Source organism: Macaca mulatta, chromosome 6, assembly GCF_049350105.2.
Source record: "Macaca mulatta isolate MMU2019108-1 chromosome 6, T2T-MMU8v2.0, whole genome shotgun sequence".
Classification (NCBI taxonomy): Eukaryota; Metazoa; Chordata; class Mammalia; order Primates; family Cercopithecidae; genus Macaca; species Macaca mulatta.
The window spans coordinates 16,171,367-16,187,057 of NC_133411.1; the positions used below are offsets into that span (position 1 = coordinate 16,171,367).

A 15,691-nucleotide genomic window follows, 5' to 3' on the forward strand; every position below is an offset into this window, starting at 1 on the left:
CTTAAGTGACAAGAAGATTCCTTCCTTTCAGAAATCACGGTTGTTAGCTTGCCAGGCACCCAAAACAAAATAACACAAACTGGGTGACTCTGAGCAACAGAAAATTACTGTCCCACCGTTCTGGAGACCGAAATCAAGGTGTGAGCGGAGCCACGGGTCCTCTGAAGGTGCTAGGGAAGGGTCTGTTCCAGGTCTTTCCTGGCTTCTGGTAGCTCTTGGGCTGAGGCGGCAAAACGCCAGCCTACACAAGGCGCTTCCCCTGTGTGCACGTCTGTATCCAAATTTCTTCCTCTAAAAAGGCACCAGTCATATGGGATTATGGGCCCACCCTACTCACCTACCAGAGCCTCATCTTAACCCTATTTCCAAGTAAGGTCACATTCTGAGGTATTGGGGGTTAGGACTTTAACATAAGAATGTTTGGCGAATCCTATTCAACCCATAACAATAAAGATAGGAGTGCAGGTTCAAGGTCTCCCTTTAACTGCCCACTGACTGCAAAAAGCAAGACTCAGAAAGATCCAGAGTAAAAATCTATTTTAACTTTTTTTTTTTAATTTTTAAGAATCAGATCCTTAAATACAAACAGCCACTGACCTCAGATACCCTTGCACTCTACTGCGTGATGCCACGTGGTTTGATTGGCACACTGTGGCAGCGTGGCTAGGCTTCCTTCTCTCTCTGCCTCAAGTGACAGCAACACCTCCACATCAAGCAGCCTCCATGTGTTGAAGCCAGTGAAGTCAGTTATTCGGGAGCCAATGGATGCAGTCTGGGGGTCGTGGCATAGTCCCATGACCTCAGCGTAATCGGATTATGGGTGTGCGGGGCCAGCCCAGAACAGAGTCCCATCCACACCTTCCATCTTGAAACAGGTCAGCTCACCAAAAATCAACCGTTGGATAACCAATTTGACCAACCAACAATCTGTCAAATTTTCTGAGTTTTAAGATCTTGTCTCTTTTAAACTCTTCTAAAGTATATAGCAATTTTTTACTGGAAGGATTGGCAGGGCCCCAAGGGCTGGGAGGGCCCCAGGGTCTCTGAGACCTCCACATTCTCCCTGTCTGTACCCCCACCTCTGCCATTCCGCTCCAGCTTTCTCTGACTCGTCACTTCCCCTCTTTTTCTGATCAGTTTCTCTCCCTTCTCCTTCTGACCTTCATGCTACTCCACCTCTCTGACCTTCAGTCACTCTCCTTTCCCTGATCCTCGTTCTCCCCCTTCTCTGACTTTCTCTGAATGTGGCATCCCAGGGGTGCTGGGTATGGTCATGTAGGTTGTGTACTGCACAAAAGTGCCTCGTTGGCTCTACTTGCCAAGATCTGTCTGGAGAGATGCCCATTTCCTTTGTGTGCTAATGGTTTGGGGAGACCTTAGCAGAGGCCAAGCCTGTGCTTTGCATGGATCCTTCTCTATGTCTCCTCAAGCAGAGGGCCCCCCTCTTTTGGCACTAACTCCCCAGAGTAGAGCAGAGCAGGGAGCTTGAGAAGAGAAACACCAAATGTTCTGAAAATGTCATTGTGAAATCAAAATGGAAACTCGTCAACTAAAAGCATCCAAAGGTGTTAAAAACTTCTGTTTATTAAAATATGATTGGCTATGGACTTCAGAAATAGTTTTTAAAAGTCATGTTTTGGGTAAATTGGCACATTTGGTAAACTTAGCAGCCTGATGGGCTGGCTTTCACCACTGGGCCTGGCATCCAGGAATAGGGAGGTCCATTACTCTTTCGGGACACTTATTCCCCACCAAAAGGACTGTTGGAAGATATAGCCCATGACGGTGAGTGGTTTCTATCTTATCCTCACATCTAGAGTCCAGGAGGGCACCATGATAGGTCCCAGGGGTTTGGAGGAGGCTGGGTTTCTGTAAGGTCAGCACTGCCGGCTGCCTTCCCCACCTGAGAGGAAGGACTGCGGCGCCTGCTCCTCTCTGTGCGCTCACTGCCGGCTCAGCCTATGGCTCCAGGAGTGTCTACCTAGAGAAGTACAGCCTTTTACGGCACACTCACTGTCACTGTGCTCTACAGCCGGTCACATGAGCGACAGCCATCACAGCTGTTCAGGAAGGCTCAGGGCAAGGCGACCACCGGCTCTGATTCCAGCACCGGCGGAGGCACCTTGCATGGCGAGGCTGCGGCGCAGCCTCCTCTGCGTGGCTGCAACCCCGCTCGCTTCCCGTGAAAGCAGACCCTCTGAAGCTGTTCTTCCAAATGGCTTTCTGCCACATTTGAACTGTGCTTCCCTTCACCCCAAACAGCTGCTTGTCAGTCCGCAGGCGCCTTGCTAACCTGGGTTTGCACTGTGTCTGCTCCCTCATTGCAATCAAGGAGATTCCGTTTCATCTGACAGTTCTACTGTTTTGAAGTTAATCTTTTGGATCAACTAAAGGTACCCCCTTTTCTCATCCTCATGCCCATCAGACGGTTTAGAGAGACCAATCCATCAACCTCCGGCTGAGCATGCCTAACCGCAGCTCTGAAAGACTGAAAGCAAGACGCTAATGGAAAACGCGAACACTTCCATTTTCCTACTCCACACCCCTCTGACTTCAGCCCTTCTTCCACACTGGGCAGAAGACATCTGCTGCTTTTCTGAAAACCCAGTGATCAACAACACTGCTGGATAAGAGTACAAGGGCAGAACCAACTTCTGGAGTAGGACAGATACTCTAAATTTAAATAGAAAATGTGTAATAGGGAATAAACCAACACATCATTGTAGCATGCTGAAATGAGCCTCTTACTAACGGTCAGCAGTGACACCGCGGTGTTTTTCACAGGCAAAGGCAGGTGTTGAACTCCAAATGTCAGCGCCTGGAGAGGGGGCCGTTCTGAGGGAAGGATGCATTTTGATTCTGGACAGTATACGTTTTCCTTTGAATCACTGAGTCATTGGGTGTCTACAGGATCCTGGGGGTCAGCTCTTCTCAAAGACTCAGGGACAAAAGTTGATTTTCCCAAAGCAGCCGAGTGCGGGAAAGCGTGCTAATGTTGGACAATGTGTGGAGGGCTGTGGCATCATCACGCAGCTCCTACTGTATACACAGAATCATCTGCTGAAATAAACACCAAGTGTGCTGCTTTCAAGTGTTTCAATGACCTCTGCTTCATTATTTCCTGACATTAAGAAGTTTCAAAATTCAAAAAACAAAAACAGGGGAGGTGCAGCGGCTAATGCCTCGGATCCCAGTGTTTTAGGAGGCCAGGAATTTGACATCAGCCTGAGCAACATAGTGAGACCCTTTCTATACAAAAAGTAAAAAAAAAAATAAACCCCAAAACCAAGAAAAAAGAAAGTAGACTAGAAAATCAAGGGCCTTTTAAAAGCTTTTAAGATAGTACAAACAGAGCATAAATGAGAAGATAGTCGTTCACAAGGGTGAATGCTGTCGGTACCTGACCAACCGTTGTCTCATAATTAAGGATTAGTTGACTCCTGTGTTTGTTAACCTGTTACTGTGACCTTTCTCAGTGTCAAGCAGGATGCTAAGCCCTGGGGATAAAAGATGACATTGTAGACCCTGCCTCATGAAGTTTGGAGCCCAAGAGCAGCAAAAGATGTACAAGAATGAATACAGTAAGAGATAGAATAAGGTATGTACTCATTACAGGGACAGTTTAATGTTTAATTTAGAAAGAAAAATCTCTGGCTGGGCGCGGTGGCTCACGTCTGTAATCCCAGCACTTTGGGAGGCTGAGGCGGGCAGATCACTTGAGGTCAGGAGTTCGAGACCAGCCTGGCCGATATAGTGAAACCCCATCTCTACTAAAAACACAAAAATCAGCCGGGTGTGGTGGGGGGCGCCTGCAATCCCAGCCACCGGGGAGGCTGAGGCAGAAGAATCGCTTGAACCTGGGAAGCAGAGGTCGCAGTGAGCCAAGATCATGCCACTGCACTCCAGTCTGGGCAACAGAGTGAGATTTTGTCTCAAAAAAGAAAAAAAAGAAAGAAAAATCTCCCTTTATATTTTTTTCTATGTGTCTTTCAGTGAAAATTCCTTTAGCCAAGATGTTGGATCAATTGATTGAATCATCGTAAGGATGGTGTATGTGAGACTCTTCCTAAACCACAAACTCAAATACTATGGTTTTTAATGGGCAAGAAACCACCATTTCAGGCATGGTGGTGAATGCCCTGATCTGGAGGCCTAAGGGCCAATATTTGTTCCTACTCTCTGGGAACAGTGAGGTTCAGAGGACAGGGTCCTGGAGAGCACGCCCTGAAGGCTGGGCTGTAGCCGCTTCTATTACTGGATACTTGGACGAGTCACTTGTCCGGTGTGAATCACTTCCTCTTCTGAAAAATTATGGGTTTTGACTAGTTCATCTCCAAGTTCCTTTCCGACAAAGGGTTCTGAATCTCTATTTCTAGAAGGTGAAAATTTACCCTGAGGAACTTCAAGTCACAGATGGTTTTTAAATAGAGGATTAGAATAATAAATAAAGCCTCTACCTGGGAAATGTAAGCACTTTCCCAGATTATAAGTCATCATCATTTCAAAATAAACTTGCTGCAGAATAATCTTTTTAGAAGCACAAATTACTGCCTGTGAACTGAAAGAGAGGAGAATGTCCTTAAGCTCAATCGGTAAAGCTCTCCATCAGATTCAACTCTAGCTGCGGGAAGATGTTAGACACTGTGAAAGAAGAGAGAGGAGGCGAGTTTCTGGACTGCAGAGCCAGCGGCGGCCAGGAGTTGTCAGCTTTATAAGCAGGTGAGGTCCAAGTCATAGGGCCTCACAGCAGAGTCAACCTTGGACTTCTAGCCATTAACACAGTCTCCAAATGCTGAGGTCTGTTCCTGGAATAGAAACCTGCTCTGTTCTGCCTAAAATGCTCTTTTAAATGGTTTCAAAGTTGCTCAGTGTTTTGCTAATGTTTTAGGGAACTATGGAAAAGCTTGCACACCACAGAGAGAAATCATGCTAACAGGGGAGCAGGGCTGCCTGGGGAACCGGCCCCGCTCGAACAGGCATTGCTATCAGAAATTCTTCTGCAGTGAGGCAGTGCTGGAATAGGTTCCCAACGCCCCCATGTTCCACAGGGACAGGCTGGCAAAAAGGGCTGTGTTGGTGGTGACAAGGGCAGCTGAGGACAAGAGGTCATGACTTGGCAGTGTCAGAGGTCTTCTGTGATGGGCACTGCCCTTGTGACAATCTAATTAGGTGTTGGATCAACGGATCAAATATTAAGCTGCAGGCTTTCAAAATGTCCATTAAAGGTTTAAAATGTACGCAGGCCTTGATTTTAATGGCCCACTAACAGAGCTCATCAAGCTCCACGGTTCTTGTGATGATGGTAAGAAGGACCCAGCTCCTGTGTTCCCGTTACTGGCATAATCCAACACCTTCATGGCCTTCGGTCCTCTTTATTAGTTATTGACAATGACAACTGCACACATCTTGACATTTCTGCAAATACTTCTATTGTATATGTGAATGTACGTTTCTACAGGATTTAATAAGACACGTGTTGTCACAACAATAAAATGGAAAGCAGAACCAAGTTCAAAAGACCTTTATTTCTTTTTATCCTCTTCTCATCTCCATCTTTATAACCCAAAGGGCACAGTCTCCAATGGAAGGCTGTTTATAAACGGTAGGTTTTTTGCCACTGTTGATAAATGCTCTAAATAACCTTAAATTATATACCACGTCCTTTGGACTATAAAGCATGCACCTAATTTCTCCATGTTTTTTGAACATTATCAATGTTCAAACACACCTGAATTACTCGCAGGGGCTTGATAATGAAGGATGTGTGTTGTTTATTTAAGGTTGTACATAGAAATACTGACAGGCTTTGCTGCTGACACAGTGTCACACATGCTTGCTCACAGCTGTATCCTCAGCAGATAGACGGGCCTGGGATCCCACAGGGGCTCCATGCCTTTGGGCATGCGATGGCCAAGTAAGTAGGCTATGTCAGCACAAACATAACTGGAAAGGACTTTTTACTGGGGAAAACTGAAATAATGCTGATTAAATTTGGAAAAGAGACAGGGATGGTTGTAACGTTGACTCTTGATGTTTAAAAAGTGGGCTGGAAATTTTTCAGCAAGACAAGTGTATTATTCCAATTAAAGGCAACCTCTTCCTTTCTGCAGCATTTGAGAAGTCCCAAGAAACGCCTGAAGTAGGTCCTTTATTCTTAGACTCTAGGGCCTCCTTGAATAACAATCGTTCACATTTGAAGAAGAACATGTATTGAAGAGGTTGCTAATTAATCTAGCATCACGTTACGTCGTGGAAAGTTTAAGATTTCCCCCTTTAAAATAGCAACTTGCCCCTTTACAAAAACCAAACAGAGAGAAGAGACAGAGAGAGCCTCTGTCCTTACCGTGAGTGACAGAGCCATGCAGACGAAGGTGAACTTCTTGATGTGGGCTGCCGTGACTGTGTTGCTCGTGCTCACCAGTTTGTTGCTGGGGTTATTCTGGGGAAAGAAAACCACAGTCATGAATGGGCCCTGCTTATCCTTGGCTGAACCCACCAGGGGATCTTGAAGAGCATCTTGCTTTTGTTTTATCTGATGTGTCTGAAAAGAGGTTTCAAGTGACAGTTTGCCAGGTGGCTGTCATGTTGAGTGTCTCTTGGGCAACTGTCAGGTCCCTGCACAGGATCATTAACCTGAGTGAATTCTCGACTTAACGCCCTGTAGCATCGTCCAACTCAGTCACCTCCCCTAGGCCTGGGCAGCCCACCTCGCCCAGTCCTGGGGCTTCAGCTCTGAAGCCTGCTCCTGCCCCATGCACCCCACTCCTGGTCCCAGCAGACCCTCTATCTGGCCACCATGGGCATCTCCCTAAATGCCATGGCCCTGCTCAGGGGCCTCCAGGGCTCCTCTCCTCCCTACCAAATGGACTATAAATCCCACCGGGCATTCAAGGCCTTGTGCAATCTGACATGGACTCACCCTCCAGCCGTGACTTCTCTACTTCTAGCCCAAATGGGGCTTCCTGCTCTTCCCCTGACACACCTGGCGCTTTTGTTCCTCCTGCCATTGAATCCTGATTTTCAAAAACATCCCTCTTTCGAAGGCCCATCATCTTCACAGCCCATCTGTTCCCAAAAGCCTCTCTGACCTTTGACCTCCACGCTGAGCCCTACCTCCTGTAAAGCCCAATGAACCTGGAGCTCTCTGAGGGCAGGCATCACGTCCTGTCATGCGTCCAACCCCGGTGAGGCTGTGCTTGCTGAGATAACGCCCTGCGTGTCTCCCCTAGAAGCACTCAGCACAACATCTGAGTAGAAGAGATACCCCAAGAGCATCTGCTGCACTGGATTTCAAGAAGGACTGCGGGGGGCTCAGATGTCCCCCAGTTTGGCAGTCAAAGGGGCCTGCCGAGGCTCTCCAGCTGCAATGCTAAGCGTGCTTCTCACCTCTGCAAAATGAGGGTCTGGCCCCTGGACCACAAAAACTGGCAGAGAAAAATAACCCTGGCCTCATTATGGACCTAATTAGTCCCAGAGCCGACTCACAAAAACAAACCCTGAACACCTGGCTCCGCATCCAGCCTCGTGAAACACACACCCACAGCTACTACGGGATCCACGTGGAAAAGAGCTTGTGATTTTCCTTTACGGGGAGGCTAAGGTCATTTCTCAAATCCCTGCCACCACCAGGACCAACCTCTGAGTGAGTATACGTTTTCTTAATTCTAGTCTCTAAAACATATCTGTTTTCTAGACTGCTCTATGGCAAAGTACAAGTTCCAGTGGTTGGAGACCTCCATCTCCATTCACCCTGGATCTGTTAGAGGACCGCTCTCTGTAACAGCAGTGCCCTGCTGGGTACGATGAGAAGGAGGCCTATGTTGGAAAGAATTAGGGAACCTCAGCAAAACACACATACTGCCATGGGGACAGCAATGTACCACAGCTCCTTCAGGGGCACTGTGATTTGCAAAATGGCACATATTCACATGAAGATCGTTGGAATAAACCAGCAAGTATCATTAGATTAGCACTGGCGTTTCTGTTTGTTGGCCCAGTTGGCTCAGAAGCATCATTTTTTGCAGAGAACTGAACATTAGAGAGAATCTGCACTAGTGGAAACCTCTCTCAGCTCCTACTTAGCTAGAACTCCCAGAAGGTATGTGAGAAATTTTAAATCTCTGATTCTGGAGCCCACAAAGAAGCTAAGGATTTCAACTGTCAATGCAGCAAATTCTGGAAGTCCACATGGAGGTGCCTAAGATTTTGGTGAATAGACGGTATTCACATAAATGGCCGGCGTGGCTCGCTGGAATGCTTGGAAACAATGGGCGAGGTTTTAAAAGGATTTGGAGTAACTTGAAGTTCTGGCTAGAGGTATGCTCGTTAAAGGAATTTCTTTTATAGCTCCTAGCCTCTGTGATCAAGAATAAAACAATGTTTTTCTTGGATGCTCTTACTGAAACCATACACTGTTGTATTGTTAAATTTTATGATTTCAAGGTGGCCAAAAATAATCTCAGATGAGACCTAGGCAGCCAGAAGGTTCTAACACTTCAGCACTTGCCCTTCTCATCAGTTTCATCAGATGATCACCTTATTCATCAGGAGCTAGAACTGAAATTTAGCAAAAAGACATACATTCATGCTGGTTTTCTAGGATTTACTTCTATACACACGTGCCTTGAAATGAAAACAATGATTTCTATCTATAGACTGAATTAAACCCACTCAAACAGTGTCTGCTCTCTCCAGCAAGTGACTCATGCCTTCTGAGTCCACTCTCAGAGGCCTGTGAAGCAGGAACCAAAAGCATTTCTTAGGAGATCTCTGCATCCTGATGCTGCAACAGAATATTCCCAGTAGCTGACGGGTCCTAAGTCATAGTCCAGTAGGTGGCGGGTCCTAAGTCACAGTCCACTAGGTGGTGGGTCCTAAGTCACAGTCCAGTAGGTGGCGGGTCCTAAGTCACAGTCCAGTAGGTGGCGGGTCCTAAGTCACAGTCCAGTAGGTGGCGGGTCCTAAGTCACAGTCCAGTAGGTGGCGGGTCCTAAGTCACAGTCCAGTAGGTGACGGGTCCTAACTAATGGTCCACTGAGGAAATTCCACTCAGTACAGGGTTCGGGGCCTATCGCCCATTAGCTCAGTACAGGGGAATCCCTCACTGGTTTTCAGGTGGGTTACCCTTCCCAGGTGATCCTCTATCTCTAGGGAAATAGAGGATGCAAGTGATAGAGACAGGGAAGAGTGGCCTGGGGGCTGGCAGTGGAAGAATGTCCTGATAGGGAAGTGGGAGCAGGCTGTGTGTGGGGGTGGATGTGTGTGTGTGTTTGTACAAGCATGCCCTAACAGAGAAACTGCTCGGGAACTGCAGGAGCAGAGGAGGAGGAGGGCAGATGTGGGTGATACTCCAGACTTGATCCTCCGTCTCCATCTCACACTTTCAGAGATGCTTGGGCGGATGCCCTTGGGCCAGGCTGTAAGGTGTGGTGGGGGAGAGGGGGTCCCCAGTCCCTGCTCCCCAGGCCTTGCCCCTCCCAGAACCCACAAACGGTCTCAGGGGGGCATTCTGAAAGCTGGTGGCCATGTGAAGAAAGGAGGGAAGCCTGCAGCCGGTGGCCTAGCCTTGTTGTGTGGCTTCCCAGGGCTTCCTGTGCCCAGGAGAGGTTAGGCCGGTGGTGGGGGAAGGCGGGAGGGACCAGCATTACCCAGGGTCCAGTGCCAAGCTGCCCATTCTGCCAGAGTTGAGCGCTGTGGACACCGCTGGCTAGGAGGCTTCCTTTCCTCACCTCACAGGCTCTGGCTGGGATAAGACAGCATGACGCTGGCAGTGGCTGCTAGTTCTGCGGACATTCAAGGCACAACAGGCGCCCTTCGTGGTAAGAAGTGGCAGCCTGTTTGCCTCCTTCCAACGTATCATTTAAAACACTGTAGACTATTTTTGGAGTATGTTTCACCAGCCATTTGTTTTAGAGTATTAATAAAAGTCTATAGGTTTAAATCATAATGCTGTAAAATAGACTTCTATTGAATGACAGCAGGACAGTGCTGACTGGGTCACAAGTTACACAGCAGAAGGGTTATGTGACTCTTGTGGCTGGGGAGACACAGCAGCTGTCAACAGAGGCTTTCCACTGGAATACGTCTGCCATATCAAAACACTGGACCCAGGTCTTGCCTATGGCCAGGCTTGAGCACGCAGGTAGGCCAGCCCACAGAAAGAGAACCACATCCTCATGAAGCCCGGAGCACGGCTTCCTGCCTACACCTTAGCCATCTGGTAGGGGGTCAACAAAGTATTCGTTTAAAGAAACAAACCACAGAAATAAAATTCCATAAATTGATTTTGGGGGAAGTTTATTTTCCCTTTCGCAAACAAATCATTACTCAATGGGAATAACCTGAAAGTAACTACAGAAGATCACTTTGGAAAAGCATCACGGGATCAGCGTCAAGGCAAGCTTCAACTTGCCTGTTATTTTCTGAGGAAAATATTCCTTCAACGTCCCCAACGTCATATTAACCTTACAAAGGGAAGCAGGACTGAGGAGCAACAAAGTGTCCCTCGTCAGAGAGCCCTGTCTATCAAGTAGTCATTTCAAAAGCGTGTTTCAGACACGACACCGCACGGGTTCTCACCTTGTCGAAAGCAGGATAGACAGCACGGATCTCCGTCAACCAGCCGTATGGCATGTGACCCACGGGGTACGTGGCTGTCAAAATCGCCACGGCCTGCAACAGGAAGAGGTGGCAGAGTTAGCAGGGTATCAGCAGAAAGTCCTCCAGGAGCTAGAGTAGGTGACAAAGCACGCTGGCTCAGGTGCAGCCACTGAGGAAAGAGCCCTCCACACTGGGGGACAAACATCAGGCAGTCACAGGACAGCCCGGGGCGGGGGGAACTGACAGCAAATTGGGCTCCTAGGGGCAGGCACTCCGCCGCATCCTTGCGAGTGGAATGAGCCAGCCAACAAAGTGGACGTGAAACAATGGGGATGCATCATGTTTTATGCGGATGCAACGAGAAAGAGGTGCAGACCACTGGCTGGGAAGCCAAGACTCCTTTTATTTTTTCTCTCTTTTTTTTTCTTTTTGAGGGAGACCAGAGTTTTATTATTATTCAAATCAGGCTCCCCGAGCACTGGGGTCAGAGATGAAATCACAGGAAGTCAGAGCTGTCTTCTTGTGCTCAGTGAGTTCCTGGGTGGGGGCCACAAGCTCGGATGAGCCAGTTGATTGATCTGCGTGGGGCCAGCTGATCCATCAAGTGCAGGGTCTGCAAAGTAAGCACTGATCTTTGGAGCAGCTTAGGGAGGGTCAGAATGTTGTAGCCTCCGGCTGCATGACCCCTAAAGCATCATTTCTAATCTTGTGGCTAATGCTAGTTCTACAAAGGCAATCTAGTCCCCAGGCAAGAAGGAGGTCTGCTTTGCTCTTACCATTTTTGTTTAAACTATAAGCTATAAGTTTCTCCCAAAGTTAGTTTGGCCTATGCCCAGGAAAGAACAAGGATGGCTGGGAGGTTAGAAGCAAGATGGAGTCAGTTAAGTCAGATCTCTTTCACTGTCTCAGTCATATGTTTGCAAAGACAGTTTCAATCCTTCCCTTTGGGTTTTATTACACCTTAATCTTAAAGTGTAGGCTATAAAGATGGGAAAAGACCATCCACTGCTCTGAGACGCCAAGATTTCAACCCAGGTCCACCCAACTCCAGAATCTTTGCTCATTCCATTGAGCTACACAGAACCCTCTAGTCTAGCCCTATTTATTCTGGATTCTCAAAATGAAATTGCGAGCCCTCCCTGCTCTTCGGAGGGTCTCTTCCTTGGGATCCACCTCTAAGCCTCCACTCCATCCTTCAGGGACGCTGACATTTTCGGTGGTTGTTGATGGCTCTGTGCTACTCTCCTTCCAACCCAACTCACTCCCAGTCTGTTTGGTCACTATGGCCCAATTTAGATTTTTAATTTAAGAAAATTAAATACACATTTTGTGCAGAAAGCTATCAATGTGTTTCCATGAAAATATGAGTTTCTGACTAGACATGGTAGCTCATGCCTATAATTCCAGCACTTTGGGAGGCTGAGGTTGGAGAACTGCTTGAGCCAAGGAGTTTGAGACCAGCCTGGACAACAAAGCGAGACACCGTCTCTACAAAAGAAATTGAAATATTAGTTGGGCATGGTGGCTCAGGAGGCTGAGGTGGGAGGATTGCTTTAGCCCAGGAGATCGAGGCTGCAGTGAGCTAAGATCGTGCTACCACTACACTCCTACCTGGGTGACAAAGCAAGACCCCGCCTCTTAAAGGAGAAAAATACAATGACAGTTCCTTCCCTATGTGAATGAAAAGGAAGAAAAGTGAAAACAAAGCATCTAAACCTACATCCTGGCAGTGTTCAACTCTCTGCCTAGCCTGTGAAGGAGGAAAGCGAGCTTCATCTGTTTTAATTAACGAAACGGCAATGCCCGGAGGTTCCAGGAACATGAGGCAAGTCCCCAGCAGTGTGACGGAAGTGTGGTGTGGTGTGGTGTGCTAGAACAAAAAGGAGCGTTGGGATCGGGCAGACCTGGATCCAAACCTTCACCTCATCGCTCCCCAGCTGTGCAAAGCACCACCTCTCCCACAGCTCTCCTTCTTGCTCCTCTGGTGGAACAGTAAGAATAATATCCATCCCATAGGGTTATTGGGGAGTCAAGGAAATGTACATAAATGCCTGGCACATGAGCAGATGACCAATAAATGCCAGCGCTGTACCCCACGTGCTGTTCCTATATGCCATCGAGGGCAATTTTCAAATGGCTCTAACGTATACTTGTCCTTTTTCTTTTGTTAAAGGGGAGGATGGAATTCTAGCACACAGGTGGCGGGGGTTCCATACTTTTTATGAGAAACTTGAACTGAAGTATTCAAGAACAAAAACTGTGTGTTACAGTAGCCACCCAAGATGACGCTCATGACTCAAAAAACAAAATCCAGGAACACACCGAAGCAAGAGAAAGTGTTCTGCTTCGGATTTATGTGCTTCTCTTTCCAGGAGAACATGAGCAGCTTCCCAGGACATGGAAACTGGCAGGGGCTCTGGCTGGAGACATGCTGACAGTGCAGTTAGGGCTCCAGACCGCTCCCCGCGAGGCAGCCCCTGGACAGGGGGCCCTCGTGGGCAGCCATGAGCCTTCCTCGGAAGCAGCAGTTCCAGAGTTGGAATTAATTCTCCAGAGGGCAGTGGAGGAGGAAGCCAATGAAGTAATTCTATTTGTTCAAACCCAACTTGAAAGAGGGAAAAATGAGTCAACTCTTTCTTTGGAGTGGCTGCCAGTTTCCAGAGAAAGTCTGTTCGATCAAGGAGCTCCCCATCTGAGGTGGGCAGGCCAGGCACGGGTGTGGTGGTGACGGGTGGGGTGGCACATGCATGACGATGAAGGGCAGGTGAGGGCAGGCTGGGTCAACACAGAGGCAGCGGCCCTGCAGCCACTGGGTGTGTCCCGCTCGGCTGCCACGTGGCATGCTCCATCGTCCTCTGCCCCCACGGTGAAGAGGCCGGTGCTGGCTCCGTGGACATGGAAAACGGAGTAGAAGTCAGAAAACCTGGATTCTAACACTAGCCCAGCTTCCAGCGAGTTCTGTGCCTTTAACCTTTTCTTTCTGTGCCTCAGTTCCTCATATGATAAGCAAGAAGGATGTATGACATGCATGACAGGTTTTCTCCCATAATCATAAAAATATACAATTACATGATTATACGTCACTGAACGAGATCTTTATGGTTTCCTAGGGTGACTGTCAGGTAATTTAAAATTGGAGAATTACTTGAGCTCTCAAGAAGAACTGGACATCAGTTTCGGCACCCCCTGCCCCACCAAGCTGATTATAAGCCCCACATCCCCAAAGTATGGCCTACCTCTGTGGCTGCAGAACTGCCACCAAGGTCCCGGGAAACAAACAGGTTGACAATAGGCCGACTGATTCTCTGTGTGGCCAGAATGAGAGCCAAAGGCCACCAGAAGCTCAGCATCTTTCTTATTGTTGCATCTCCCTACATTAAGAAACGAAGATAAAAGTTACCTAAACTCTACAAGTAGAATGGAAAAAACAATTCAGAATCAAAGCTTTTCCTTCGTATGTTAATCACCAGCCAATTCATTATACTTGAAAGTAATATAAGGAAAAGTGTCTGTAGACAAGCCAAGTTGAATTAGAATAAAATGTTCAGTCTTAATAGAAATTAACTGAGACAGCTGGCAAGCTGCTGTGAAATTAAAACACACACTGAAATTTAATGGATCCCAACCACTCTTTTCCATACTGGGACTCAGGGAATCTCTAACCAAGGTAGAACCCACATCTAGGGCCTGAGAAACAGGTTTGAAATTAAGTCTTTGTTAATCTCATCAAATGGGCTGGCTAGAAGCCATGTCAGGAAGAGGTAACTCTTAGAAATAAAAAAGTTATTATAATTTATTTTGGAATCAGCTCACAAAAATGTGCCTAATTATTTTGGCAGTGTAGAAATTGACTACAGAGGTTCTTATTCTCGGAGCTCTCATAGACGTCATGTAAACTGCTCAAAAGCATAACCAAAATAAAGGCATGTAAAGAACAAGGGATTTCTAAGACTTCTGTGGCAAAGGTGTGGGATATCTTTAAAGCCTGGCTTTCATTATGCAATTTTGGTTTTGATTGTTCACAAGGGTGAGAATTACATCACAGAACCATCGTGGCCACTTTATTTCCTTTTGCTGGTGGCTAAATGTTAAGAGACAGATTGTTACCATCAAGACCAATTTGTGGTTGGCCTAGTGATGAGATAACTAGATAGGATTTCACTGACAGCCTGACCTTGGATGGAGGTAAGTGGTCAAAACAATTACTGCTTGACACCACAAAGTAATGTGTGGCCCAAGTGGGGATCAGGGTAAGGTGAGGGGATGAATTTAGGGCTGTAGATGCCTTACAGCTAAATGCAGACAAACCAAATGATGTCTCATACCTATGGGAAGGGAAAATTAGCACACGCAGAAATCAGATACGGTTTATACTTACAACAAACAGAATGCTTTGGTCATCTCTCTAAGGTTCTCTATCTCACTCCTACTTGTTTCTTATTCAACTTTCAGGGCACAGCAAGATCTGCCTCCTCCAAGGAGGCATCTTACACTACATCACTACAATCCTTCTCCCAGTGTTAGTGGCTCCTAAATCCTCATACAGGTGATGTGCTGTCTCAGATGACTGTTTAATTGTTGCTTCTGTATTGTTCTGACCTGCCAAACGGGATATGATGCTGCTTGAGGGTAGAGACCATATCTCAAAATTTCTGTGTTGCCCTATGGTACCTAATGTTGTACTCGGTCCCCAGGAGGTACCTGAATAAGGGACTGGTACATTGAAGAAAGTATAAACAAAGCCTGGATCCCTGCTATAAAATTAAACACAGTGAAATGTAAACTCAAAGGTAACGTGGGTCCTGAAACCTTTGTTGACTGCAGAGTAACTTAGAAGAGCAAGAGAAACCACGAATGTCGTATCTATTCCTTGGCCACAGATTCTCTGTGCCTCTGTCTCCTCCTATGGGATAAGGAGACTGGACAGTGACATCTCAGATCACATCCATCTGTTTGAGTTCATTAATTCTCCAACTGTCTTTCCCGGCAGACACCTAGCACTCAGCCTCTGGGTATGACTCCTGGCCAATTTCATGTTTTGATGTCACTGATTTCTCATTTTCTAAGAGGTAGAACACAGTTTTATTCTACT

General features: G+C 47.1%; 1 protein-coding gene across 6 annotated transcripts in view; it reads right to left on the reverse strand.

Annotated features, from left to right (window-relative positions):
• ANKH (ANKH inorganic pyrophosphate transport regulator) overlaps positions 1-15,691 on the reverse strand; it is a 156,319-nt gene that overhangs the window by 23,176 nt on the left and 117,452 nt on the right. For all 6 annotated transcript variants that reach the window (NM_001261260.1, XM_078004321.1, XM_078004322.1 and 3 more), the window contains 3 exon segments: positions 6,344-6,439; positions 10,579-10,671; positions 13,836-13,970. In NM_001261260.1, coding sequence (NP_001248189.1) covers positions 6,344-6,439; positions 10,579-10,671; positions 13,836-13,970 — 324 coding nt within the window.